Source organism: Pempheris klunzingeri, chromosome 3, assembly GCF_042242105.1.
Source record: "Pempheris klunzingeri isolate RE-2024b chromosome 3, fPemKlu1.hap1, whole genome shotgun sequence".
Classification (NCBI taxonomy): Eukaryota; Metazoa; Chordata; class Actinopteri; order Acropomatiformes; family Pempheridae; genus Pempheris; species Pempheris klunzingeri.
The window spans coordinates 4,247,130-4,274,146 of record NC_092014.1 but is presented as its reverse complement, the minus strand read 5'-3'; the positions used below and the strand labels follow the sequence as shown (position 1 = coordinate 4,274,146).

Here is a 27,017-nt window from a genome sequence, read left to right as displayed (position 1 = left end):
TAGACTTTTTATAGGAATCATCAAGCTTGACATTTTTCCTCCTTTCTCTGTTTGGACATTATGGGTTATGGAAAATGTAGAAAGTCACCAGGCGAAACACAGACAAGGCAATCAGCTTGACTTCAAGCTTCAGAAATGAATTAAAATTGTGGACTGACATTGCCTAACTGTCTTAAAGTATAACAATGCATGATTCCCTTGATAGACACCAAATGTGTAGTAGAGGAGTTGGCGAACATTGGATAACTGACCTCTCGCTTCAACTTTCCTCTAGACCCAAGGATCTGCACGCTGACGCCCAACGGCCACCTTGAGCTGGGGGCTCTCTCGGGGTCCAGGGGATCCTACTCCTCCGAGAGACGGAGCTTCACCATCGAGTCCAGGAAGAGCAGTGTGATGAGCCTGAGCAAGAGCAGCCTGGAGAGACGCTCCCTCTCTCTAGTACGAAGCCATACTCTTACCCGCTAATGTGTATGCGTTTGCAGACAAAAGGGAAAGTGTTCGTCTTAAACAAAAGCAAGTGACGGTTGGCTAAAATCTCAGACATTCGATCACGCCCAACACCAGAATTAGTGTTTAGTGATAATTAAATAAAAGCATGAAAAGAGAGAGAAGTTTAAACAGGTTCTGCAAGGTTTGGCTCAGCATCCAGTTGCTATGGCAACGTGTATTAACTGACTGTTCCCTTCTTTTATTAAATCACAGAGAAACTGACAAGAGTAGAGGGGGAAATAATGACTGGAAGAGAGTAGAGAGAAAGAGAATATGGTGATAGTGATGGAGGGAGACAGGAAGGGTGATGGATAGGAAGATAGAGGGGATGAGAACTAGCGAGATCATAAGCTGTAGTTTAGCAACGCTCATGCCTCACAGGTTATAATGTTAAAGAGGGTGTGGAAGATCCTCTTCCCTGTGAAGTCTCGTCCTCTTCTCTCGGAGCGCTCCAAGTTAATTGATATCAAAAGACATCAGTTACATCACTCGGAGCCAAAGTACCACATTAATAAGCATTCAGGAAAGACGCTTGTGAATAATCTTGTGATTTCCACTGAAGTTTTGCTACAGTTTAGTCATCGGCAGCTCTGATACTGCTTGATCCTCTTTGATGAAATCACACCTTAAACTCTGAATCAGTTCCATCTGTTTGTTGGGAGGATTGTTTGTTTCACTGTCTTACACAGTATATCAGACGCTGTTGAGTTTGCTCAGATGAGAATCGGGGTGAATCACGCTTTGCTCTGCTGAGCTGCAGCACAAACACAATTTGACTTATCAGTCTAGTGGGTGCGCTTCTTTGTTGGGGGTATTAGCCGATGCCTCATGCATAACAAATTGGAAAAACAGGACTTTTTAGCACAATGAGATTAAAAGAAATACATTACAAGTCAAAATAATATAATCATCCACCTCAAACGACGTTCCTTTTTTCGGCACTGATATGCCTCTGTGTTTTTTGTATAGATATACAGTGTATTGTGAAGGAGTGGCAGTATGGTCCCTTTAATCGCTTCACTTCACTAATCTGTAATTACCAAACAGCCTGAATCGGTGGAATTGTCTTCAGTGCAGTAGTTTGCTTCGGTTCAGTGTTTGCAAAACAGAAATCAATAGACTGTATGGACAGTAAACCATTGCACTGGTGCAGAGGCACACAGCGTATCTGGAGATAAACTGTTTGTTTCATATAATGATCATTTGATTTGGTATAGCCATTGACATTCAATTACATTTTAAATAGGAGAAAGTTGCTGTAGTTGCAGTACGTTTGGCAAGGAAGCACCCGGCTTTATAATACCAGCTGTTGTCTGTGGTTTATGCCACATAGTGTGGAACAAATTGTCTTGACTGATATTTGGTATCTCAAACACACAAACATACACTCAGTGTTCCTCTTGGATGATCCACAGTGCAGCTCTGTGTAATCTGTGATGTTATTTAAGAGTTAGCGTGCACGCTTCACTGCAGTTTCTATAGAGACAGATGCACAGATTCTCTGGTATATGACTGGTGACATGTACTTTTCCAAGGGTAAAACATATAATTAGGTCCATCATGCTGAGGGGATTAGACATGCGGAAACAAACAGAACTGGTAATGTTCCTCTAAGTGGAACTGGCACTCCGGGGTTCGCATATTAAGCTTTATGACAACCCACTGAGTGCGCTGAGATCACATTTGAAAAACCTACTTTATATTTCATGTGTTCAGTCATTTACTTATTTGCCTATTTATTAAATGACTGACCTACAGTAGTATACATTCCAGTTATGCCTAAATCGACGTATTTATGCATAATGAGAATAGATCCTGGTAATAAGATTATTCATGCAGTTCATTCACTGCAACCACAGACCTGTAACACACGAGGCTGAAGTGCAGTTAAACTACAGTTACAGCTTTGAAAGTTGTACTTTATGTTGTTTATTCATCCAGGACGATTCACATTAAAGGTTAATCTTACTGTTTTTGCTATTATGCTCGGCCGTCATTCCTAATGTTTATGATAACCTTCTACTCAACAAGATATTTCTACAGTGAAGTCTGAGCCCACGTTCTCAAGAATCATTGCAAAACTTCCAAAATAAGTCTCAAGGTTTAATAAACCAGGCTTGTTGTTATAATTGCACCATCATGATGTAAATATGCCAGATGAGGATCTCCAGTCCTTGGTCATAATGAATTAAAGTAAAAAAGTGAAGCTCATATAGGGCGATACATAGTAAAGAGCCTCGTTTAAACAGTATGTCTATAAGTAGAGTAGAGTTTGACACACATTCACTGAGAAATGTCAGATTTCTGCATCACAGTGAGATACATGTAAAGATTTCAGTCCACAGGGATGAACCTGAATTTGGCTTTACTGGATGCGAACTGCAGAACATAACTATGAACTGCTGTGTGTCTACTCTAGCGTCATGGTCGCAGTTCCAACTATCACAACTGGGGACGCCCTGTCCACCCACAGTCTGCATGGAGCCGCAGGTAGACAATTTGATTTACTTTCAGCAATTGATTTCAGCTATTGCCCTAATGAATTCTTAATACCTTCATTAAGCCTTGATTACCTACATTGAAACATCAAACCTTCACTGTTGTTTTATGCTCTTATTAGCTACATGACTAAACTCTTAATATGTACAATGCTGTGGATTACCTCTTTATTGATACTTAATAAAATGCTCATGAATATTAAAAACTTCTTAATTGTACTTCCCATCTTTTCTGCTCTGCAGGTCTAGCTCAAACAGCCTGGGCCGGAGGAGCTACGGGTTTGGTGGGGCTCCTCTGGTGGGAGGCAGCCTTCGTGTGCATGGCACCCGCTCCCCGCGCTCCTACACCTATGTCCCAGAGCAGGAGTCCCTTCTCTCCCACCCACCCCACTCCCACCATCCTCTACTCCCTCATCATCCACCTCCACCCTCAATGTTTCTCTCCAGACACTTTGCTGCGAGGAGGGATCGACGGGCTCATTCCCTGGAGCTCCCAGAGCTGCTGCGGGCAGTCGGACAGCCCCAAAACCAGTCCCAGGTCCGCCCAGACCCCGGGAGGAGGAGTGGGTCTGGGACAGGGGGATCCATCACTGGGGGGTCTGGGGCTGGAACTGGTTCAGGAGTGGATCACCGGGACTGTAATGGCAAGGCACCGGGTCCCCACACTCAGCTGATTACTGAGGTTTTCCCTCAAGTTAATGCACGCAAGGAGCGAGGAGACCTTGATGAAGAGACGGATTATGTGAGTGCCGTGGATCTAGATTAGTTATCAGTGGTTCTCTCTTTTTTCAACAGGACTTCTCAATATAGAACAAATGCCATAGAAGCTACAAATAAAGGACTGACCCTCGCCAGTTAAGACGATATGGTCTCATTTTATTCCATTGATACTGTAGGGATACTTTTGCTGTAGTAGAGATTAAGTACTTAAGCGCTTTACTGGTTCCCAGATATGTCGACACAATACTGAAAAAACAGATGAGGCAGCACTATTGGTTTATCTGACCTCTGCTGTGACTTGATGAAACTTCCTCCAAACATGCCTGAGATCCTTTTCATAGTATTTGTTATAGACAGAATAGGGGTAAAATAAAGAGTTATCTAAAAAGAGATAAGTATTACACATGCAGTACTTGTGGATGTTGATCCATATGGCACTTGAATGAAATCAAACACAGTTATCTACACACAAAGTTGATGATATGTGGCACTGAGGGATTGATTTGCCTGCTAATATGATCTCTTAACAAATCCACACCATTCTTCTAATCTCTCTTTCCTTTCCCCTCCTCCAGAGTTTCTGTTTCCGTATCCAGAAGATGATGGAGGTGTACAAGCCCGACTGGTGTGAAAGTAGAGAGCAGTGGTCTGTCTACCTGTTCTCCCCTCGGAACAAGTGAGTGGACGACTTCAGCTATACCCCCTGAATAAAAACTACTGATCAATAGCAGTGAAAAAGGGAGAATATGTCCCAGCTTGGAGATTAAATGTTTTTGGTTTTAGGAATGTTAAACATTAGGTGGGTCAGAGTGTCTCTTCCCACACACACGCAGAAGATGCATACACTCATGGTATAATTTTCCATGATGAATGAGTCAGTTTTGCATATCTGTATATTAGCATTGTCTTTTGACTCTTGACTTCGTGGTTTCTGCATGGTGTAGCAGTTTGTTGAAAGCAAACACAACCTGATCAACTGGACCAAGTATAGGGAATAACTTAAATAGATTTAGCCACGTTTAAATATAATCTAAATCTATTGACAGTTGTGGTGTTTGCTTATGTTACAAACCCACTGTCAATCAACAGAGTCCAGTACAGATGGAAGATTAGTTGAGTGTTTGAATGTTAAAGTTTAAATAAATATAACTTTGTTGTTTATGTATTTATTCATGGGTGCAGTATTTCAGGTTTGAAACCAATCTTTTGGGGAGTAAGAAGTGTGGAGATGCTGATGCCCTCCGTCCACAATCCACCATAAACTCTGTTAACATGGTGTGATTCATATCCAACCTCATGGAAAGTCTCCAGCAATTAAGTGTAAAACTCTTTAACCTTTATTTAAAACCTTAGTCTGCTTGTCATTGGTCAGTGGGGATTGAGCTGAATCAGAACTGTCCGACAAAGGTTAACCTTTGAGTGAGAAAAGAAAGTGAGAATCTCTCCGGATGTGTCAGTGTTTGGGATAGTTTTCGCTTCCACCAAACCTCTTTGTTCAGCGCTGAAGCGCAGAGAATCAGAATGTGGAAAGATGAGACGACAAGCAAGACCAATGGCCCTGAAAACAAATGTTAGCAAACGTTACCAGCTCTGTCCTGATAATATGGAGGAACAGGGAGCCGTGTAGTGAAACCATTTGTCTGTTCACACGGGGAAAACTGCTCTTCTCTGGTTTCACAAATGGCTTGTTAAAGTGATGTCGCTGTGTGTTTCCTCCAAAGCATTTCTTTCTCTCTCTAGACAGTGTTATTGACTGTGGGCTCCAAGTTGTGTACGTGTGTGTGTGTGTTCATCTGTGCTCGTCTGTGTTTTCGCCCAGCCTTCAGTGCATCGTTGGTAGAAATGCCCCTGAATGCAACATGAAAGAAAAATCACTCAGTCATCCACTCGCTCACTCACCCTATTCCCTGCGTGCTGATAGCCACTTAAGGGAAGCCAGGCCCCAGGGCTGTGTTTTGGCATCCTGGCAGGTGCCATCTGTCAAGCAAGAGCTGTGTGTGTGTTGGCGATGTGTGTGCTAGCGTTAGGCCATATCTCTGCTAGTCTTATATTGCGTGTTTGTGCATTTGTTTGTGGGTGACGTTTCATATGTGCACGTGGGAGTGTGGGAGCATATGTGTGTCTATACCTTGTTTATGCCTCAGTGTACTATATGTGCCAGAGTGTGTGAGCAAGCATATGTGCGTGTTTGCTCTACGTGTATCTCAGCAGTATTAAAGTGAAAGGAAGCGGACAAACAAACAAAAGGGAAAGCAAGCCAACAGCAGAAGTTGTGTCTCAGGAGGGATAAGTGCCTACGCCAGCGATGCCGCCGGTCATGATCAATATCGGGGGACAGAGTTTCCAGATTTGTATCGATAGATAAAGCGACAGAGATGCCAGGTCTGGATGGAAAGCAGCCAGATTAACACATTGATTTCCTCACCCAGAGAGCAGGTGCAGCCGTAGGTATATTCTCTTGGCTGATGAGCCGAGATGGTTGAAGGCTTCACTCAGGAGTTGCTTACTGCCTTTACTGGCTCTGGAGCTGAAGATTTGACAGCAACACTGCAGGTGTCTAACGATGTTAAAGTCTATCCAAAGATAGTCCCTACGCCAGTGGCTCCACCACATTATGCAAGCAGAGTATCTTGCTTGGTGAGCAGCTCCACCTTAAACTACTTCTTCCCTCAAAACTTTACAGATTGTTGTCATTTGAATAATCGTTAGAGGTAACCACAGTCCCCTCCATGCTACATACTATGTGTGTGAGGATACTTTTCTTTCATTGTGCAACTCTGTGCTGTAACATGACAAATACATGAATTGTTAACATTGAATGAGATGAGACGGAGAAGGTGAAATTATGCCTCCTATTTTATTTGGAGCAGGTGGCCGATTTTTACATATTACATCTTTAAAGATGTTACAAAACTAAGATTGCAGTCTCTAAAACCTCTTTTAAGCATGATGGAGTTGTTGAGTGCTCCCCACATGCGCTCTTGGTTCAGGAGGAGTGCTGAGAAGCCGTCAGCTGTTTTGATTAAGTTCCACATGAATGCATACCCTTATGGACAACGCCTGAACAATCCTCTCCTCATATCTCCCATCTTAGCCCGAATCCTTCTTCGTCTTCCCTCTAACGCCCTTAGTTTCTCTCTTGCCAGGTTCAGACTGCTCTGCCAGTCCATTATCGCCCATAAGCTCTTTGACTACGTGGTCCTGGCCTTCATCTTTCTCAACTGCATCACGGTGGCTCTGGAGAGGCCGAAGATACTGCAAGGCAGTCTGGTAAGAACAATGTCCCTCCTCATCCCCTCATCATTCAAATGTTATGTTAATTGTAAATACTTAACCGCACACTAAAATGGCCACAGGAACTTGTCACTTAAGTGTTTTGCTCTCAATAAATGATCTGGTGCTAATTTACTCATAAGAAGAAATTATAAGCAACAAATATCATCATCTTACAGCAGACGAGGTGAAATTCCTCAATGTCCTTTTGTGTTTTATAATATTGGTCTTATAACACTGATAGACTAACACATTACTTTATTCAGGCCACAGATAATTATACATAAACATTTTTTTAATTGACAAAATTGACAAATCCTGAAACTTTAGAGCTAAGTCTCGCTTAACATGAGGACAGACCTTAGGGAGCACATTGTATCTGGAATACTAATCATTTTTAATTTATTTGATTTCTTTTAAACAAGCTGTTGTCCCACCAGAAGAAAAAAAAAAATCTACATATGATTAATAGCCAGCAATTATTTAAATTAGCTAAATTAATCTACTTCAAAATGCCACTTTGCGTTCATTGCTCCAAGCTCTCACTGGATTCTGGCATCAGGCCATTCCCTGGCAATCAAGCAGCACCAAAATATTGAATGGTGTGCACTTTTCAAAGTGATCTGAAGCGTTCAAATTAAAGTGTAGCAACTCTTTCAAAGTTGGCATTTAATTAGGCAACAAGATGTAATTTTAATTCAATAGCAAAAACACTGACAAATTAAGTCAGTTAACTTTTTGAAGTCCAAAGCAAAGGACCAGAACTGATTATGATTTTCATATCCTGCTTTGAAGCTTCTGAGGAAAGCCAAGTGCAGTCAGTCTTTATTCAATTCTTTATCTTCTTCTCTTCCCAAGCTGTTTCTGCATCTTCTTTTAATTCTGCTTTTCCTCTCCACGTCCTCCTTTAAACACAGTTTTTGTCCTCTCTCTCTCTCCTGTCGTTACAGGAAAGGCTGTTTCTCACAGTTTCCAACTACATCTTCACTGCCATCTTTGTTGCGGAGATGACTGTCAAGGTAAAATGTCCTTCCCTTTCCTCTCCTTTCTTCTGCGGCTCTCTTCTACTTTCTTTGCTGTCTTCAGTCTCTTTCCTTCCATTGTTCTTTTCCTCTTTTCCCTCCTGTTCCCTCCTCTCCCTGATATCTTTCCTCCTCTTCTCCTGTTTTTTTTTTTATCTTCTTACCTTTCTCCCTCCATTTTATCCACAATCCCCTTTTTTTTTCCATCTCTCTTCTCCTCCTATTTATCTTTATCTCTCTTCTCCTCTCATCTCCAGCTGTTGTTCTCTCCTCCCATCCTTCTTCACCCCCTCTTCACCCCACGTCTTTTCTTGACAACTCTGCAACTTGTGGTTTAATCAGTTGCACATGTCCCATTAGCGATGGGCAGCTAGATAATGCAGTTAATTAGAAGGCTATCTCTCTTCAGCTGGCCTTTAGCTACTCCTGGACTTCCCATCGATAAACACATGCACACACACACACACACACACACACACACACACACACACATTCACATGCTCTTTTTAATCCACTAATCTGCTGTCCAGAAGACAAGGCATCATCCATTATTAAGTGCCTTGTATCTCCAGGCGCTTTCTGCATTGGTAGAAGCTCTATAGTGATTTATTTATGACCAGGGATAATGAAGACATATGTAGCACAATAATATGTAGATCATCTCAGCGCTGTAGTGCTGCAGAGGTCACATGGCCACATACATGCATCTGGCCCCAGGTTGAACTCAGCTGGGTTTATTCATTCTCTCATTTATCCTGATCTCCCTCTTTCTCGCATCTTTATTTACTTCCATTCCTCAATCAGTCTTCCGATCATTCACATTTTCATTCGCTTAATCTTCTCGGTGTCAATCATCAGCTCATTTCATATTCGGTCCTGTATCTGTCTTTTATCGTTCTCTCTGCTCTTTTCTCCCTCCATTTGTAATCAAATTAGTCAAGCTCCGTTGTTATCTGTTCTCTGCTTCATTTGCACTCACAAATGTGGCCCCAGCACTCCTCTGCCGCTCATTTTCTTATCTCATCAATAGCTGTACTGTGGCGCCAACTTCCAGTCACTGTCGAATCAAATGTGTGACCGTCGCAGTTGCTCATCGATGAAGTGTTTGTCCTAAAACTGAAAAATTAGGAAGCTAATTTTCCACTTGTATTCGTACACGAATACAAGCTGTGGTTGTGTTGTGTTGTCCACACACAGACAGCCACACCCGCACACTCACACACTTAGTTGGCATCATTTATTTTCTGACGCGCTGATAATGACTTAATCACCTCAGCTGGAAAGACCTCATTTAGAAATTATGTCTTCAGTGGGAATTTCCAAAGCCGATAAGAAAAGTAGAAGAAAAGAAAATCTACTTTAGTTTCATATCAAGTCGTAGGCCAATATTACATACAGCGTCTCAGTGAAACCAAAGAATAACCTACAGTACATGGGAGCGGCACAGTATGGCAGCCATGTATGCTGCTGCTGTAAAAGTTGTTCATGTCCTCACGCTGCATTAAATGTAACAAGAGCAGCTTGGCAGCTCATATTTCATCGGCCATTAACCTGCATTTTATTTGACAGTGACACGTTTTACAAGTTACACCTTTAAGTTTAACTAGTGTTTAGAGACCCGTCATAATAAACCCTAATAAATCACTTGTAGAGCTCTTGCATAGTCGCGTACTTACCTACTTTAATGACTGCATTTACCACATATTTACTTTTGTTTTTTATTATTATTATTTTTGGATATATTCTCATTTTGAATCAACTTATAAGATTTCTTCGGGACTGGATGCTATCAAAATAAACTTGCCTAACATTTTTTCTTACTTACTTAGCTACTAACTTACCTACCTGCGTAATTACTTACTAAATCACTCACTTACTTATTTACTTATTCTGACTCACTAATACCCAAACTGTCAATCATTCAGTACTGTTTTAGCTTTATGATAATCTGTTGGGTGCAGTCAGGCTTTTATAAAGATTTCTTTAACAATTTCCTCACCATTTTTAAACATATTGATTGTGTTGGTTCCTTGTGTTCATCTAGACAAAGGAAATAACAGATAACAAATAGAAAGTGTGCAATTTATGTAGTTTAAATTCAACAAATAATTTGCAGTTCAAATTATTTTCATTATGTTGCTCACACTAACACATTCACATGTGAGGTGTGTGTTTGGGCACGTTGCCAGAAAAAATAGCTGCACCATTAATTGGCAAAAAAAAAGTAATTACAGTGTTTATGAATAAATGTCCTGCTGTAGTTAGATGAGGTCATGAACAAACAGTAATGAATTCATTCATTGACAGATGAGGTCTATGATTTCCTGCAGAGCTGTATGTGTTCTCATATTTTTGTCGATACAATACAACATTATTTTGCTCTCACTGTACCTCCCCCTCCTTCCAGCCTCCCCCTCACTTCCTCCCCACTTGTTGCCCTTAATCTGTTGTTCCAGGCTGGTCAGTCTGATCTCTCTCAGAGGAGCACTAATTAAACAGCGTTTTCTCTCGGAGACACACTCCATCACTGAGGCAGCCTGCCCTCATTTCCTGTCCACACACACACACACACACACACACACGAGCAGTAGTGATCAGAGTACCCAGTGTTACCTGCACAAAGTGAGTCTGACCTTGAACATCAGACTCTAATCAGAAACAGGGAGAGAGGGAAGATCTGGCCATCTTTCCACCCCCTGTCAGTCTGTCAGTCCGTCTGTGCGTCTTTCCATCTGTCTGTCTCTCTCAAGATTCAAAGATTCAAAGATTCAAAGTGTTTATTGTCATGTGTACAGTACAGAACCAGGTTTTCCTGTACAATGAAAATCTTACTTTGCCATCCACACTGAATGCCTTAAGAGTTTAAGTGACAGTAAAAGAGTAAAAAAAAAGAAAGTGGTATGCCGGAGAAGAAGATAAAATATAAAATATCAACTACTATTACTAATAGAAATATATTTGCATAATGTGCAACATTATTAACATAAAGTAAATGTGCAAATTAGGTAGGTATAAAGGTGCACACACACACACACACACACACACACTTGCCCACACACATACATAAACGTATACCCAACCAGAGTTGACTTGTTCTTGTCTCTTGCTTACTAAAACTGATCAGAGCGTTTTGATATCTCGGCAGGCCTGACAGAGTTTCATACAAGCAATTTAGCAGCCATTCTGCTTCACTATTTTCTGAGCTCACACTGTCACCTTGGCTAATTTCAAGTTGCAGTATGCAACTTTTTTTTGCCTCGCTCTAGTAAAGACTCTGTCAGCTCCATATCTTCTCTTGTCAGTTGGTCCATTTCTTACAGCAGCACTAGTCACTCAGCTCTTGGGATGAAACAGCAATTAATTTGAGGCTAAGGCAAAACTTGCAAATACTGTAACATCTTCAAATACACGGAGCTGGCCAGTCAGCAGGAAATTGTGTTTCCATCAAAGCGTCATGGTTTTTTTCTGCCGTTCAACGACACTAGCTGAGGAGCTTAGCGACAGAAGTTGAAATTTAAAGTATTCATTCAAAATGGAGAATGAGATCTTGCTTTTTAGCTTAACGTAGCACTGCTGCACACCATTCTTTCAGCCATGTTTAGACTTAAGACATAAACACAATGACTTTAATTTGCTGAAGTACATTCCAAAAAGCTAGCAGCCAAAAGCGGCCTAATGTTAGTACCATGAGCCCCAGTTTAAAAGACAGACTGAGAAAGTCTAACCAGTGAAGATAAATGATTCTGTTCTTCAGTTCTTTAACTTTGAGCAAGACAGTACATTTTAAAACTACACTACTGGAGCTGCTTGGATCGTCCTGGGCAGCTGATATCTGCTACAGAAGGTGGGGTGATGTTGAAAAAAATGTGCAAAGATGCGCAAACTTCTCGCGATTAAAGTTTAAAAATATAACTTTTGCTCATCTCAGTCACTCGGTAATTAGTGAGCACACTTAATAGTAAGTAGTAAGTAAAATAGTTAAATATATCAAAACCTAAATCCAGCACACCTGGAATCAGGCTAGACCGATGATGGATGATGCACCATAGTCGTATACACACCTCATGTCCCAGTCCTGGAGCTGAGGAGAAGCGACACTTACAACCCCATATCCTGGGAGCTGCTTTGTATACTAATTTACAACTATAAGTATATTTGAGAAACATTAAAGCATTCTGGCGACACAATACTGCTTAAATATGGATAGGAAAAGTGTAAAGACTATAGTGGACACCCATCAGAGATCCTTTGTGGTTATTTTCAAGTCAGTGCAGTTGTAAGACGCCAAATCCCATCTTGAATATCAGATTGCCAAAATGACGCTGAAGTGACAGGCACAATAATTGCCATATTTTGTGTGAAGTGATATTGCAAATGGGGTTTGAGTGGAATTTGAATTTGAATTTAATGTGACATTCTCGCTCTGTCAGCCAAAAGACAGCTGGTAGTGTGAGAGCTGAAGAGCAGGCTTTGATGACAGCGCTGGCATCAACCTGCTATAGATTTCCCATGCATCATGTTTTATCATAGCAATATTTGATCAGCTTAATGGAGGCCCCACAGTATTCCAATTGTCCCAAAGGGCCTTCAGTATAGCCGGCTGCTATTAATAACAGGGCAGACATATTAGAACTCGCTATCCAGCCTGTCAAAACACGACAAAAGACCTATCGTATAGAATATGACAGTGACTTGCTGCTGTGCAGATCTCACCAGCGAAGACAGATGAAACATTTTCTTGCAGAGAGAGTTTTGGACCATGTTAGCTGTCAAAACAAGGCAGAAAAAGATCGTCTGTTCGTGAAAGAAGCTGTGTGGAATTCTGCAAACCGTTTGTTTTCTGATACAGAGGTTTCAGGTTTCCTCATCCTGTCTTTTGTTTCCACTTTCACTTTGTCTTCATTTTATCCTCTTTCTTTGTTTTCCTGCTTTCTCTCTGTCTTTGTCACCCTCTGACTGACTCTGAGGAGTTAGGATGCCCTGACAACAGTTGGCATGACAGTGTCTGTTATCATGCCTCCACTGCTGTTGCTGCCGTCACTCACTTTGAGTCACTGTGGTGACAGTCATGTTGTTCGTTCAGAGGTGTTGTATGTTGTTGAGGGCGAATGATACACAGAGCTAGTTTTATGTCAGTGTTCCTGGAAGGTGAAGACAGTTGTTTTTGACTGAAGCCCATTAAAAAATACCGACACGAATGCTACCTCTACTGTACAAATGTTCATTCCTGCAGCGTTGGCAGAATGAGAAAAAACAGTTCTGTTATTCTGACTTGGTCTCTCCCATTGCTCACCTTTTAGTCACAGTTTAAATAGCCTGAATCAGCTACTTTTGTTTTGTCACATGTCTGAAACGATTCATGAACAAGTTAAACCAGACACAAACAAAATGTATATCAAGTTTAAAGTGTCATTAACAATGTGGAGTGATCGGGGCATGACAGCTGACAGCAGCAGAGAGTGAAACACTTTCAAACTTTGACAGCAATAAGAAGACTGGCCCACGAAGTAGGGAGAGAGTGAGAGAGGAAGAGATAATGTAAATGACAGCGTAAAGACACAGTCCTCCTCGTGGAACTTTGGCAATTACAATGGATTTCAATGGTGCAAAAGCCTCCAGCATACATTTCTTCTCTGCTGTATGGTCAGTGTCAGTATAGTACTCTTAAACACAATAGAGCTCTACTAAGATAGGTTCAGAATTCAGAATACTAACCGTACAGTCTAATGAGTGATTTCAGAAATCTCACAGGATGTTTTCAGTTTGACACGCTTCCACTGACAACTCTGGGTCACCATTGGAATCGGTTGTATCTGACACCAATCCAATCACGAGGGAGCGCGCTGCAAAGTTTTCGGAGCCTCCTCTCAAGTCTACAGTCGACGACTCTTTGAGACCGAAAAGATAGATTTTCAGTGGCTTATTGTGCAGCGTGCCGTCATTATGCTTGTTACACGTTCTGAAACAGACACACAAACACCATCAGCACTTAGTGCGTCTTTTTTTTTTCCTATCATTGTTCGACATGTCTCTGTGGTGGCATTTTCTACCAAACAAGGCAGACAAGCCTGCTGCATCTCTGAGTTCTGTTTCGACATGACAGCCCCACCAAGTCATTATTGCCATGAAAGCACCTGCCAGGTGTCAAATGATGTCGAAGCATCTGCAACTTTTCCTCCAACCTCACCCGCTTTTTTGATTTCAAAATTTTCTATTTTTCTCTTTGAGCATCTCCTGCCTTTCTCCTCCTCCCTTGGCTTACACCTCTCATTCCTCCCACTGATAGCTGTGTCACCGTTTCCGCAAAATTGCTGATCTCCCCCACCTCACCCATACCCTCCTTTTCCTTCCAGAATATTCTCTTCCTCCTCCTCCTCCTCCTCCCCTTCTGGTTCAATCCCCGTTGGAGCTCGCACAGTGAACGAGACCTCCCATCCAGCTGTAGCTAGAAGATGATGGACTAAAAAACTCAGTTATAACATCTTCTCAATGTTTTTTCTCAGTTCTGGCTAGACAGGTTGTGAGTTTAGAGTGTAGAAACGTCTGATTTAAGAGGATTTGGGGTAGACTGCTGAAGTGGCACAGTGCAAAATACTGTCTGTCTTAACTGAAATTTAAACAGAGTAAAGCTTTTCCTTGAATTATTCTTCTTTTAATCGTAGACGTTTCCTTCAGTTAGAGTGCAGTCAGCAAAATTGAGTGTCAACATAAAAGCTGGTTAACGGCACAAACACATCCACGGGACTGTGGATTCATCACTCCAAAGACAAGCATGCGTTAGTAGACAGCCCAGTGTTGGAGATTTCCACTGCTGCCTGGAATTGTAATAGACTTGCTTCCCTTTTAATCGTCTTTCCTTTTCCCTCCTCTCCTCGTTCCTTATTCCCTCTTTCTTTTGGACATTCACTTTCTCACTGGGATTCGGAGCTGTTGCTGACCTCTCATCCTTCTATATATTTCACTCTCCTCTCCTCTCCTCTCCTCTCCTCTCCTCTCCTCTCCTCTCCTCTCCTCTCCTCTCCTCTCCTCTCCTCTTCTCTCCTCTCCTCTCCTCTCCTCTCCTCTCCTCTCCTCTTCTCTCCTCTCCTCTCCTCTCCTCTCCTCTCCTCTCCTCTCCTCTCCTCTCCTCTCCTCTCCTCTTCTCTTCTCTCCTCTCCTCTCCTCCAAAAAGTAGCCAATACAAAATAAAATACCTGTTTGAGAAGCTACACAAGGAATCTGAATATCAAAGAGAGAGAGTGTGTGTGTGTGTGTGTGTGTGTGTGTGTGTGTGTGTGTGTGTGTGTGTGTGTGTGTGTGTGTGTGTGTGTGTGTGTGTGTGTGCGTCTGGCTGCTGTTGTATTACCTGTGTTTGGATTCTGTATCGCTCTCCCTTCATCCCTCCAGGTGGTGTCCATGGGTCTGTACCTGGGGGAGAAAGCCTATCTCCGGAGCAGCTGGAACATTCTAGATGGCTTCCTCGTATTCGTGTCTCTGATTGACATTGTGGTGTCCATGGCGGGTGGGGCTAAGATCCTGGGGGTTCTGCGTGTTCTCCGGTTGCTCAGGACACTACGCCCCCTCAGGTTAGGACTGACTGTCGTGTCATGTTTTCTGTTACAGCACGATTAGTTGATTAGATCTGTTTGTTAAGTATGAGGGTGCATCCAACAGATAGTTAGCATAGACTAGCAGGAAGGCTTACCACTAGCCTGACTCTGTTCAAAGGTAATAAAACAAGGTGAGACTCCAGTTAGTCCAGCACGGACCTAAGAGTACCACTGAACTTCTCATATAACTCTCCGCCATAAAGTGAGCCAGTGATTTCCCCAAATGTTCCCCCTCTTCCTTTAACAGTGTCTGTCAGTCAGCAACTTACTGTAGTTTATTAGAGAGCTGTCTATACAGGCAAGTCTTCTGCTGTTTGAAATTGAATGGCGATTCAACTAAAGAGTCAGCTTTTACATTCTTGTTACTTGTAACAATTTAAAGAAATTAAATTGTCCATTAATTCACCAGCTGAAAAGCAAAGATCAGAGAAATGTTATGAAAAATGAGCCTAATTTTACGGAGCAAATGTATGTTTTTACTTGAGCTTATCATCACACTACAGATTTATCTAATCATCCTCCTTGAGGTACGTTAACATATATTATAACTATTTAGACATCACCTGACAGAACAGTTAAGAAAACAGCTGAGATGGAAGCAGCTGGTGATGTTGGGCGCAGGGAGCTCAAAACTTCTGTTTCTTCTTTGGCCTGAGTGAATTCAGTCTCTACTGTATGTAATCACCACAAATGCGCCATGCATCAATCTGTCTCTTATACAAGCTGATCTCTCTTTCTTGAAAATAATACAAGTGTTTTGAGACTGCATTTTACTTAAAACACCGTTAAAAATTGAACTTAGGGGGAAAATTATGCTGAAACTGTGTCATGTCTTGTGCATTAAATTGAATTGTACAGTTTTACAGTTGTTACTTTTAAAGATGAAGACTCACTTTATATAAAAACTGGTCTAAAGGTTCAAAATGTGTAACATCTCTGACTGGATTCTATTATGTCCGTCTTTCTCCGTGTCTTTCATTCTGTCTTTCCCTCTCTCTCCCTCCCTCCGTCCTCCAGGGTGATCAGCAGGGCTCCGGGGCTGAAGCTGGTAGTCGAGACCCTCATCACGTCCCTCAAGCCCATCGGCAACATCGTCCTCATCTGCTGTGCCTTCTTCATCATCTTTGGGATTCTCGGTGTTCAGGTAAACAGCAGCAAACATGGATTCATTTGCTCTCCGCTCTTGTCTTTCTTTTTCATTAATCAGGGAATTCTACAAGCCTTTAACAATTTATAAGGTCTGTTCAAAAATTTTAATTGGACCTGAGATGGTCAAACTACTGCAAATATAATAGGACCTAACAAAGAGGCCAAATGCTCACAATGGACTTATCAAGTTTTCATACACATTAGAAATAAGGTTTGTTAAAATGTGCTTTCTGGGCCACAATTATGCTTTTAACTTCCATCTAGAGCCAAAACCAAAACCGACAAATGGAAGATTAAACATGAACAGCGGAGACGATGAGATGAGGCTGTGTGGCCCTGTTTGCTCCCACAATCAAATCACATTCTCACAGCATGGTTAAGAAGCCTAATTAAAGCTGAATCCAACAGGAAGAGGTATAATGGTGACACATCGCCATGCAAAAGTCCAACAAATGGGGATACATTTCCTGCCAAAACGAAAAGCAAGCTGAGTTTAGAGGACCAAGTTTTGCTCTTCACATTTCTCTGCACTTTGTCATATAATGATCCACAGCTACATCGGCCCTTTCCAGGTACAAATGAACTGTACATTTTGGATTTGAGTTATGAGACAATTTAAACCTCACGTCAGTTGCTGCATTGCCAGAAATGACTAAAAGCGTCAGTATTAACAATATTTACAACAGGCGATATTATTACGTATTTTATATTATGTGTCGAGTATAACAAGTAGGTCCATAAGTGCAGCTAACTTGGTTTCCCCATTTGATCTCTCCAGTGTAGTCTCGTATGTCCTTCTGCATCTGGTTGTCAATCTCACCCTGTTCGTTCTCGCATCCTTCCACGTTAGTATTCTCTCTTCGCCTGCCCTCATGCGTTATTTTACTCACTTCTCTTTGATGTGTTCACTATGATTGGGAAATTAAAAACATCTCTCAGGAGGAAAACCACTCTGTTGATGTCAATTACTTTTTGAGTCTGCAGTTAGGATTCACCCGCGCACTAGTTACTGACGCTAATTATGAAATTACTTCAAAAGCCGCGTGAAAGAAGTGGCTACACACAATTGTTGTCATGACTTCGTCAGTGTGCCTCTGTCTCTCATTTCCCTCTCTGTGCGTGTTTCTTTCTTTCTTTTCAGCTCTTCAAAGGGAAGTTTTACTACTGTGTGGGTTTCGATGTGAAGAACATCACTAATAAATCCGACTGTCTGGCAGCCAGCTATCGATGGGTTCACCACAAATACAACTTTGACAACCTTGGACAGGTACAAGGGAGAAATCTTTTTTTTCTATCCTTTTGAACATATTAATTCTGGATATAAACACAAACAATGGTGAGCTCTCTCATAAAAATGATAATAATTGGCACATCCTGTAATAATGTCTCCTATGCTGTGCTGTGCATGGAGTATAACTAAAAGGTATGTGATGGACAGTGAACTACAGATAGAATAGTATGAGAGGAATGCTTCTTAATCTACTGAAATATATTATAGAGAAAAAGGTAAATATTCAACTATTAATGTAAGAACATATTTAAAATGTATTTTCCTTGCATTGGAACAGGCAGTGTTGTGAAGTAAAATATATATTTATGAATTCATACTTTGTTATTTTGTCTTCAGTCTTATTTTTATGGTAAGTATCTTATCACACAAATAACAAATAGCATCAACCATTTTAGAAGTAAATCAAGTTTCATGGGTCTGTGTATGCTTTGTGTGTGTGTGTGTGTGTGTGTGTGTGTGTGTGTGTGTGTGTGTGTGTGTGTCTTTCATCCAGGCTCTGATGTCCCTGTTTGTGCTGGCCTCAAAAGACGGCTGGGTCAACATCATGTACCATGGACTGGATGCAGTGGGGATAGACCAGCAGGTAATAACAGACACACAGTGCAGGCATTTACAACACTGGCATGGACAAACATGTGTAATTGCACTTATAACACAGGGTCACATGTTGACACACACTGAAAATCCCTTTATCTATCATCTATCCGTCTGTCCCACCACTTATTTGGGTCTGACTTGCAGTGAAAAAAAAAAAGCAAAGCAGCCCACATGCTAAGACCTACGGCCGTATCCTCCAGCTCAATCTAGGGAATCCCATGTGTTCTTCGGGCAGATGGGATATGATATCCGTCCTTCTGTTCACCCCGGGATCTCCACCCAGTTGGATGTGCCCACATCTCCTCCACAGGAAGGAAGCATCCTGAGTTAGAACTGAATAGCTAAGAGGTCTTGGATTCCAGCTGGGCAACTGGCAATCCAATACTGATGCCCCTCTAAACCCTGACAGAGCGCTATTCACACAACTGCAGATCCTGCAACAACCTACCTGATGATAACATGTTCCATCATACCATCAAATCATCAAACTCATCTGTCATTTGGGCTATCAGCTCAGTCACAGTCTGGAAAGAAGACCCACATTAAGAGGCTAAAACAGGACAGAGTTATGCCGCCCAGGCCTGAGAGGAGAACATGCAGGTGAGCGTCTGGTGGCCAGGCTCAGTGTGGGCCCAGCACCTGCAAAAACAGGAATGAGGATCTCTCAAGTTGCAAGTTCAATCATCACCAAGTTTAATACACCGTTTTACCGTTAACATTAAGAGCGGTTTTAGAGGTTAAGTTACAAAATAGGCTTCAATACACTGCTTCAGAAAAATGTAGAGTTTCACATTCACAAGCATAACGTCCAGTGACATGATGTCATGTAAATAAGTCTCCTGAAGTAGCTTCAAAGTGAACAGATTGTCTTTAGAATCAGTTTGATCTGGAAATCTTTTAGGGAATCTATTAAAGAGAGGACATCATTGTGGATGATTCAGTTTCCCTTCTTCAGGGAGAAAGCACAGTGCAGTCCAACATGGCTCTAAGTGACTAATCCCATTTGCACTCAACCCAGCGCTTTCAACACTCACCGCTCCTCCAAATTGAAAATCTGACTCTCATCTCCGGTTGTACTGCACCTGAACTTGATTTTTGTTTTGTAATGACTCCCTGCAATGACTGCCTCACACCCAATCACCTTCTTTTCTATCACATTGTCTGCCTCTCCTGCCCTCTCTTCTCTTCCCCTGTCACCCTTTCTCACCAGTGGCAGCTCCAGGATCTTTGGAGGACTGCACTGGCCGTGGAGAGGCCGTGGTTAATTGGAAGACTGTGAGAGGCTTATATTTCAAATGTGTCTCAAAACTGGACAAAATAAATGAGTGAACCTCACTCGCTGCTTATTACAGTTATAACGATAATAAACAAATCATTTTCACAGAATAAACTGATGTTCAGATGTCACCTTTCAGACATTATTGTTTTTTCTTATCAGCCCAAGTCACCGTAGCCATCAGGACTTTTGTATCTTAACCTTGTACCTTAAATGTACATTCTAAGCTTAAGCACTTGAATTGCTCGATGTAGAAGTGAGTCAATCTGTATAGCATTTAGGACCATTTATCGTACTTGATACCTCGAACAATACCTGCATTTGATCCTTTTTGCACACACGTCTAGAAAATAAAAGACTTTTTGAATGGTTTTGCTCTCAGCAAATCACCGCAAACACCGATTTAATGCTCTGTGTGATCGGCCCGCTACTGCAGGAGCTGTGACCCATGCAGTCACACAGTATATATGTGACAGAGTTGGCAGTTCCGAGTGTGCCGAGATGACTAATCACCGAAACAGTCAGAACTATAGCGGTACCATGTGCCTGTTGTTTCTGATAAAAATAACGCATAAAATGTGGAAGGATTATCTCAGGAAAACTCTGGGAACATGAGTAACATAATAAAACCCCTCATCAAGCACAGAGAAAAGACATCGAATGAAGAGTGGCTATTTTAAAGGGACTGGTATTGCTACTTAATGACACCCAGTCCTGATGGCACATGACATAAAGCTTGTCATGTTTATCCTAAATTATTGTGCACATAGAGACACGCTTGTGGCCAAGGGGTTAACTTACTGACCAAAAACTGCAAAGAAATCCCTAGTTTGAATTCGATGGTGACCTCCTCCTTCCCTCATTTCATGGTATCTTTTTACAATCAAAAAGGATTTGGACATAGTGTTGAACATCCCTGTACAGGACATTATGTAGTAGGACGGACATGCTGTTGTTGCCTCGTGGTCTGTAGTGCTGTTTGCCACCTTGAGCTCCCTCCAGGCTTCTTCAGTGTCTCTTACCTGATCTGCCTTCTGCATCTTGTACCTCCATTTTACTTTACCTGACTTTACTTTCAGATCTCTGCTTTTTCTTCTGTGTGTTCTTCCTCTCCAATCATTTGTTTGTTTTTTCCTCTCTTCTCCATTGTCCATTCTTCCTTTCTCTGCCACACTGTTCTCTGTCTCTTTTCATGGTAATGTATTTCACCATTAACATCTCTTTGTCATCTTTGCCTTCTATTACCACTTTCTTTCCTGAAAGACTTGTGCCAGTCCTCCCCTCCATCATCCCCCTCGCTTCCCTTTGCCTATACTCAACCATTTTTCTAGTAGGTCCCTGTCTCTGTTCTCCTCTCCTTCCTCCTCACTTCCTCTTCTTGTTCTCCCAACTCTTCCTCTCCTCCAGCCGGTGATTAACAACAGTCCGTGGATGCTGCTCTACTTCATCTCCTTCCTCCTGATTGTCAGCTTCTTCGTCCTCAATATGTTTGTGGGCGTGGTGGTGGAGAACTTCCACAAGTGCCGACAGCACCAGGAGGTGGAGGAGGCCAGGCGGCGAGAGGAGAAACGCCAGCGCCGCATGGAGAAGAAGAGGAGAAGTAAGACCCAGGGAGGAGGAAGATAAGGAGACGGGAGAGAGGGGGAGAAATGAGAGTGATGTATAAAGAAAGTGAGTGGGGGGGGGGATGATAGAGGGAGGAGTAAGGACTGTGGAGCAGAGGAGGGGGACATGAAAAATGCAATAAGAAGTAGGATTAAGATGAAAAATGGGAATCCTTTTAGAAAAGAGGAATGGTCTCAGTGGAAGGATAGAGGGAATCAATAAATCAAAAAAGGACAAGTAGAGAAGAAGCAGACAGGAATAGATGAAATGTATGAATTTACTATATGGATTTATAAATAAAAGTAATTCTTCCCTCATCAATGTTTGTTTACCAATCCAGAATAAATTGTAATACAGCAATGAATTAATATGTAAACTAGTAATATTGACTCAAAGCTTGGTGGAGACTCTTTCCTGGGTCCACATGGAATCTGTCCAAGACATTTAATTTGATAATTCACATTACACATCCTAAATGATATGACTTTGAATGAGTCACTATTTCATCTCATTTAAAACCACTTAACCTCCCTCTCACGTTTATCAAACTTTTTCTCCTCACATTATCTCACAGTTTTATCTCCCCCCCTCTCGACTTTTGCTTCATTTTCTCTGCCTCGTTTTTCACCCCTTTTGGCATAAATACATCATTAAGTAAACCACTCTGCCTGCACCTTGCATTGCCTTCTCCATGCTCTTCTAATTTTTTAAACTAAATAAGCTTTTTTCTATATCTCATTTGTCTTTGCTCTTTGCCCCCTTTCTTAATCTCACCCCTCCTGGGTTCATTTTCCCTTCATTATTCCTGTGTTTTCCCTCGATTCTGTGTTTTCATTCCCCCATTCATCTCCTCCCACCCCCCACCCCCCCTCATCTAAACTCCCTTTTTACATCTGTCTGTCCCTTTCATCAATATTTTTTCCTGCCTTCTCACCAATCCGAATCCCTCCTCGCCTTGTTTTTCCCCTCTCTAAGTCTTTCTTCAATACTTCTTCTCCCTCCAGAGGCCCAGAAGCTTCCCTACTATGCGTCATACAGTCCAGCCAGGCTGGCTATCCACACTTTGTGTACCAGCCACTACCTGGACCTGGTCATCACTTTTATCATCTGCATCAATGTCATCACCATGTCTCTGGAGCACTACAGCCAGCCACAGGTGATCACTCTTCTCCGTGGGGAGGGAGGTTCAGGGTGTGGGTGTCGGAGTGAGACAGAGACAGAAGACTTGTTTAAGGGCTTCTGAGTAGGTGGTGATGCACCATCTGGGCAGTTTTTTTTTAAAAGCGGGCACTCCCAGAGGCAGGCTGCCAACATGCTGCTCTGAATCAGCAGCAAAAACAGCCAACCAAAACATTTACCCATGTGCTGGAATACAAACAATCTGGCAGATAGGGGTATTACTTATGTAAAATGTTTCTCAGATGCGGAGATACTCTTGAGGCCTGGAAAAAAATCAATTTGAGTTAAAGTGGAAAAAAAAAACAAGCCTGCAGTTTGATGGCAGTAAACCACACTGCTATACACTGATTGTGATACTTTACTGTCCTCTTGGGAAAATATGTCCCAGTATTTGCATGAGCTGACATCGTAGTAGTGCTGAGCCAGCAAAATAATAAGTTAGATCGTTGTCTTTCCATTCTAAATGGAGGATCCATATCAATGGACACCACCTGCTGCCTGTTGATATATATGATGTAGAATAATCCATAACTTATGTCATGCATGTTATTTCCAGGGGGAAATTGAATTGCTCGTGGAAGCCACTATAGGGAAGAAGACATACCGTTTAAAGGTGGAGGAGAAACATGATGATAGTGCACTTATTATTACTTTTACGTTTTTTCACCTGTATGCTCATGGAGGCTACATGTGATCGGTTTTGTGGTTTCGGTGTTGTATTAAAACTTCCACACTGATCCTAAGGAACGTGCCTGGACAACATAATAGCTGCATATGTCACTGGCTGCACAAAGACAACATACAGACTCTTCATTCATTCAGTTAGCTTTACTTTTGTGTCTATTCACAAAGCTTTTACTAATATTTACAAGTACTTGAGCGACAAATGACTAAAAACAGCAAAGATTATTAGTTTGAATTATTTCATTGATTATTCAAAGATTATCATTTTTATTATTATTATTATTATGGAGGTTAGCACTATTGCTTTAAGCTTAACAGGGCTGTGCATTGTGTGTCAGTAACCCTGAGTTCTAAATAAAGGACTAGGTCAACATTTTGGGAATTTATGCTTATTCACTTTCTTGTCAAGAGTTAGTTGACAAGATTGATGTCACTTTGACATCTGTACGCTACGTATGACACTATACCCAGCTGCCAGTTAGCCTAACCCAGCATGAAGACTGGAAACAACTTGCCTGGCTCTCTCCAGTGGTAACATATGTTCTTATATAGCTCACTAATAAAAAAAAAAACAAAGAAATGATATGTTGTACTTGATCCGTGATGTTATGATAGCGGGGGGTGCCTTGTGTAAGGAGGGCGATGATTTTGGAGGCACTGTATGTAATGTGTGTGAGTTTGTTCCTATTGGAGGCAGTTAACAAGAAATCAGTCATTTGTAGGATGATGTGGTATGATTTCTGATATGTGCATTCTGTACCATGGGTCCTTTATTTACCTTTACTAGAAATAAACTTACTTGAATTGTTTACTTATGTAAACTTATTGATATACTTTTCAAACATAGCTTAGTATATTTTGTTATCTCTCAGTTGGGCTGAAATCGTTGCAATAATAAGGCTTAATTACATGAATTAAACATTACAAGCTTTTAGACCATTTTAGGTCATTTTCTCTTTCTGCCTGGCTCGTCAATACCAGTGTGGTAGAGAAAACATCCTCTGTCCCTCCCCGGAGTCTGACACAATTTAGTTGCCTGTCTCAATTAAACTTTCTTCCATTTAAAGAGATTCATTGGCAGTATACTTTTCTCACATTGACAGAACAGATTCACTAAAAAAAAACAACTCTGTTTTCTCTGTTTATCTCTCAACTTTTATTGACGTAAGAAAAGTCTAACAACAAAAGAGCCTTCAATGACCTGATGAAGACAAGGGAGATGCACGGTGGTAGAACAAAGAATAATTCATTAGGCTATTACAATTAAGGATGGAGCAGAGGAAACTGTCTGTTACCTTTGCTAATCTCTTCAACCCCTGTCTCTCTCTCTCCATCTCAGTCTCTGGAGACTACACTGAAGTACTGCAACTACTTCTTCACCTCCACCTTTGTGATTGAGGCCTCTCTGAAGCTGGTGGCGTTTGGCTTCCGACGGTTCTTCAAGGACAGGTATAAAGGATGCTCTCCAAACTGCGCTGAGACGTATACATTTGAGTCGATGGGACAGATGGAGCTGCTAGTATCTATGCTGTATCGCTGTATTGGGATTGGTGCTGAAAGATTATTCTGAAGACAAAGCTCTTGCTTTTGATTGATGTTACAGCTCTAACCTACTGTATGTCTTTGAGGTCTGAGAATGGACAGAAAAAAAACTAAACTTGGATCCTTTAGTGCCCCTAAAAGGTGAATATGGGCACCCAGCCAGTCAGAGCCCTTCATCCCTGTTGGTTAGAAATGACATTGGTTTATTAATCATTTGTATTGCTGACTGAGCTCCTTTAAGAAACATAATTGCTGTCTGGATGATGCTCCAGTTAAGGTGTAGGACAGCAGGATACTGGAGACCAGAGTTCACATCTATAGTCCATAAGCTGAAGAGCAGCATTTACAGTGAGGAAGATCATGTTTTGGGTCAACACAGTAAACAGATTCGATCTCCTGCTTTAACTTGCTGTACTTTTGACTTGTTATGTTTAGGTAATTACTCCTATGAGCTTAATCATACTACAAGCAGACCTGTCGCATATTAGTATATAAATGTAATCATGAGGAGTTCATGTTGGTTCCATGGATGGACTGATGGATAGATGATGAACTCATGCCAACATTTTGACAAATATATGACGTCATCTCTGCATGGTATTCCATAACAAGTTAAGTGATTAGTTTTAAAGATAGCTCATACAAACACTGGTTTCTCGGTGTTTTAGACTAGATATATGACTCATGTTGAAGCTGTGCAGGTGCAGAAACTCTTTTGAATTTTAGTAGATTTCAGTATCTACATCCAAACCACTTAATAATCCAGCGAGGGGGGGTCCTCTCTCCTCCATGCGTACAGACTTGTGGAGCAGCTGTGATGATGTTGGTGAATATTATTTCTAATACCCTACCATGTAGATTTTATTATTGCAGCTTCCCATCCATGTTTAGCATTGTGGCTAAGCAGGAGGAAATTGCTGTTGTTTATTTCTGACTAATTCCAAGTTATTCTAACGCCTGTCTTACCGTTTCTGTCTCTATTTTTTTGTGTCTGTCTCTTTATTTAAGCAGGAACATTTTTTAGTCACATTATTCCTACTGTCCTATTTTAATTTCTGTGTTTCTCTATTTCATCGTCTGCCATGCCATCACACTCTTATGTATGTTTTTGGAAAACTCTGGCTTTATTAGGCGACCCTGTTTTGTGTGTGTTTACACCCTGTGAGCCTTGTGTTCCAGTTCTGCTGCTCTGAGAGTGAGATATTATCTAGGACGAGACACATTAACTGTGGAGGAGCACACCCCAGGCAGCAATTTTGCAGTAAATTGGTTTCAAAATGGAAAAAAAAAAATGACGAATGTGTATTTAAGGAAGTGTAACTGGTTTTTAGACTGCCATCCTTACCAACAGGTCACACCACTGTGTGACTTAGATAAGGGTTTGACCAAGTGAAGTTTTGACAGTTAGACAAGTTTTTCTACCTTTCAGTCTCTCAAAGTGTAGCTTTGGGCAAGAGGCAGTCTACCTAGTTACTAGTTTGCCTACCACCAAATACATGTAGTGGGTCTCAGTCTACCATAACGAATTACTCACTCAGCAGAATTAATGTAGCTAGTAGTAATTAGCGTCATATGCCTTGCAATTTGTGTCGCTCTCCATTTTTCTCTGGTGAGAGGATGATATCACCGTGCATGTCCTGCCTCAAACAGCCTTACCCCCTTGCCTCCTCAGCCCCTCACCCACCTTTTTAGCATTCTTCAAAATTATGCAGTGAGTGGAGGCAGGCTCAGACTTGGGGGTGAAGTTACACTTTAAAATGCAAAATTACATGAAGTATGAAAACCAGTATAAAAGAGTCAGAGGGCCATCGGCAGCCCAGCACTCACTGCTCTCTAGGTTTTGTCCCATCTCATGGATACATAATAAATAACCAAAGTTCTACAATGCTCAAAATTCATTGACAAACATGTTTGCAACTGATGTTTATTAGAACAGGATTACATTCAAACATTTCAGTATACAGCTTGTTGTCCAGCCCTGAAATGCCAAGAGACAAGATAACAAACACAGGAAGCAGTGTTTCTTAAGCTGTGCGGTTTGCAATATTGATTGTGTTTGTCTTGTATTAACATACATATTCATGACAGGAGCAGGCCTTC

General features: G+C 41.5%; 1 protein-coding gene across 1 annotated transcript in view; it reads left to right on the top strand.

Annotated features, from left to right (window-relative positions):
- The window catches only part of LOC139222893 (voltage-dependent T-type calcium channel subunit alpha-1I-like), a 140,155-nt gene that overhangs the window by 86,748 nt on the left and 26,390 nt on the right, over positions 1 to 27,017 (top strand). The window contains exons 15-27 of the mRNA XM_070854797.1: positions 275 to 441; positions 2,912 to 2,982; positions 3,234 to 3,732; positions 4,286 to 4,386; positions 6,857 to 6,980; positions 7,934 to 8,002; positions 15,392 to 15,570; positions 16,612 to 16,738; positions 17,885 to 18,010; positions 18,528 to 18,617; positions 21,315 to 21,507; positions 22,517 to 22,668; positions 24,715 to 24,824. Of these exons, the coding sequence (XP_070710898.1) occupies positions 275 to 441; positions 2,912 to 2,982; positions 3,234 to 3,732; positions 4,286 to 4,386; positions 6,857 to 6,980; positions 7,934 to 8,002; positions 15,392 to 15,570; positions 16,612 to 16,738; positions 17,885 to 18,010; positions 18,528 to 18,617; positions 21,315 to 21,507; positions 22,517 to 22,668; positions 24,715 to 24,824 (2,008 nt within the window). The remainder of the gene's footprint in view (positions 1 to 274; positions 442 to 2,911; positions 2,983 to 3,233; positions 3,733 to 4,285; positions 4,387 to 6,856; positions 6,981 to 7,933; positions 8,003 to 15,391; positions 15,571 to 16,611; positions 16,739 to 17,884; positions 18,011 to 18,527; positions 18,618 to 21,314; positions 21,508 to 22,516; positions 22,669 to 24,714; positions 24,825 to 27,017) is intronic.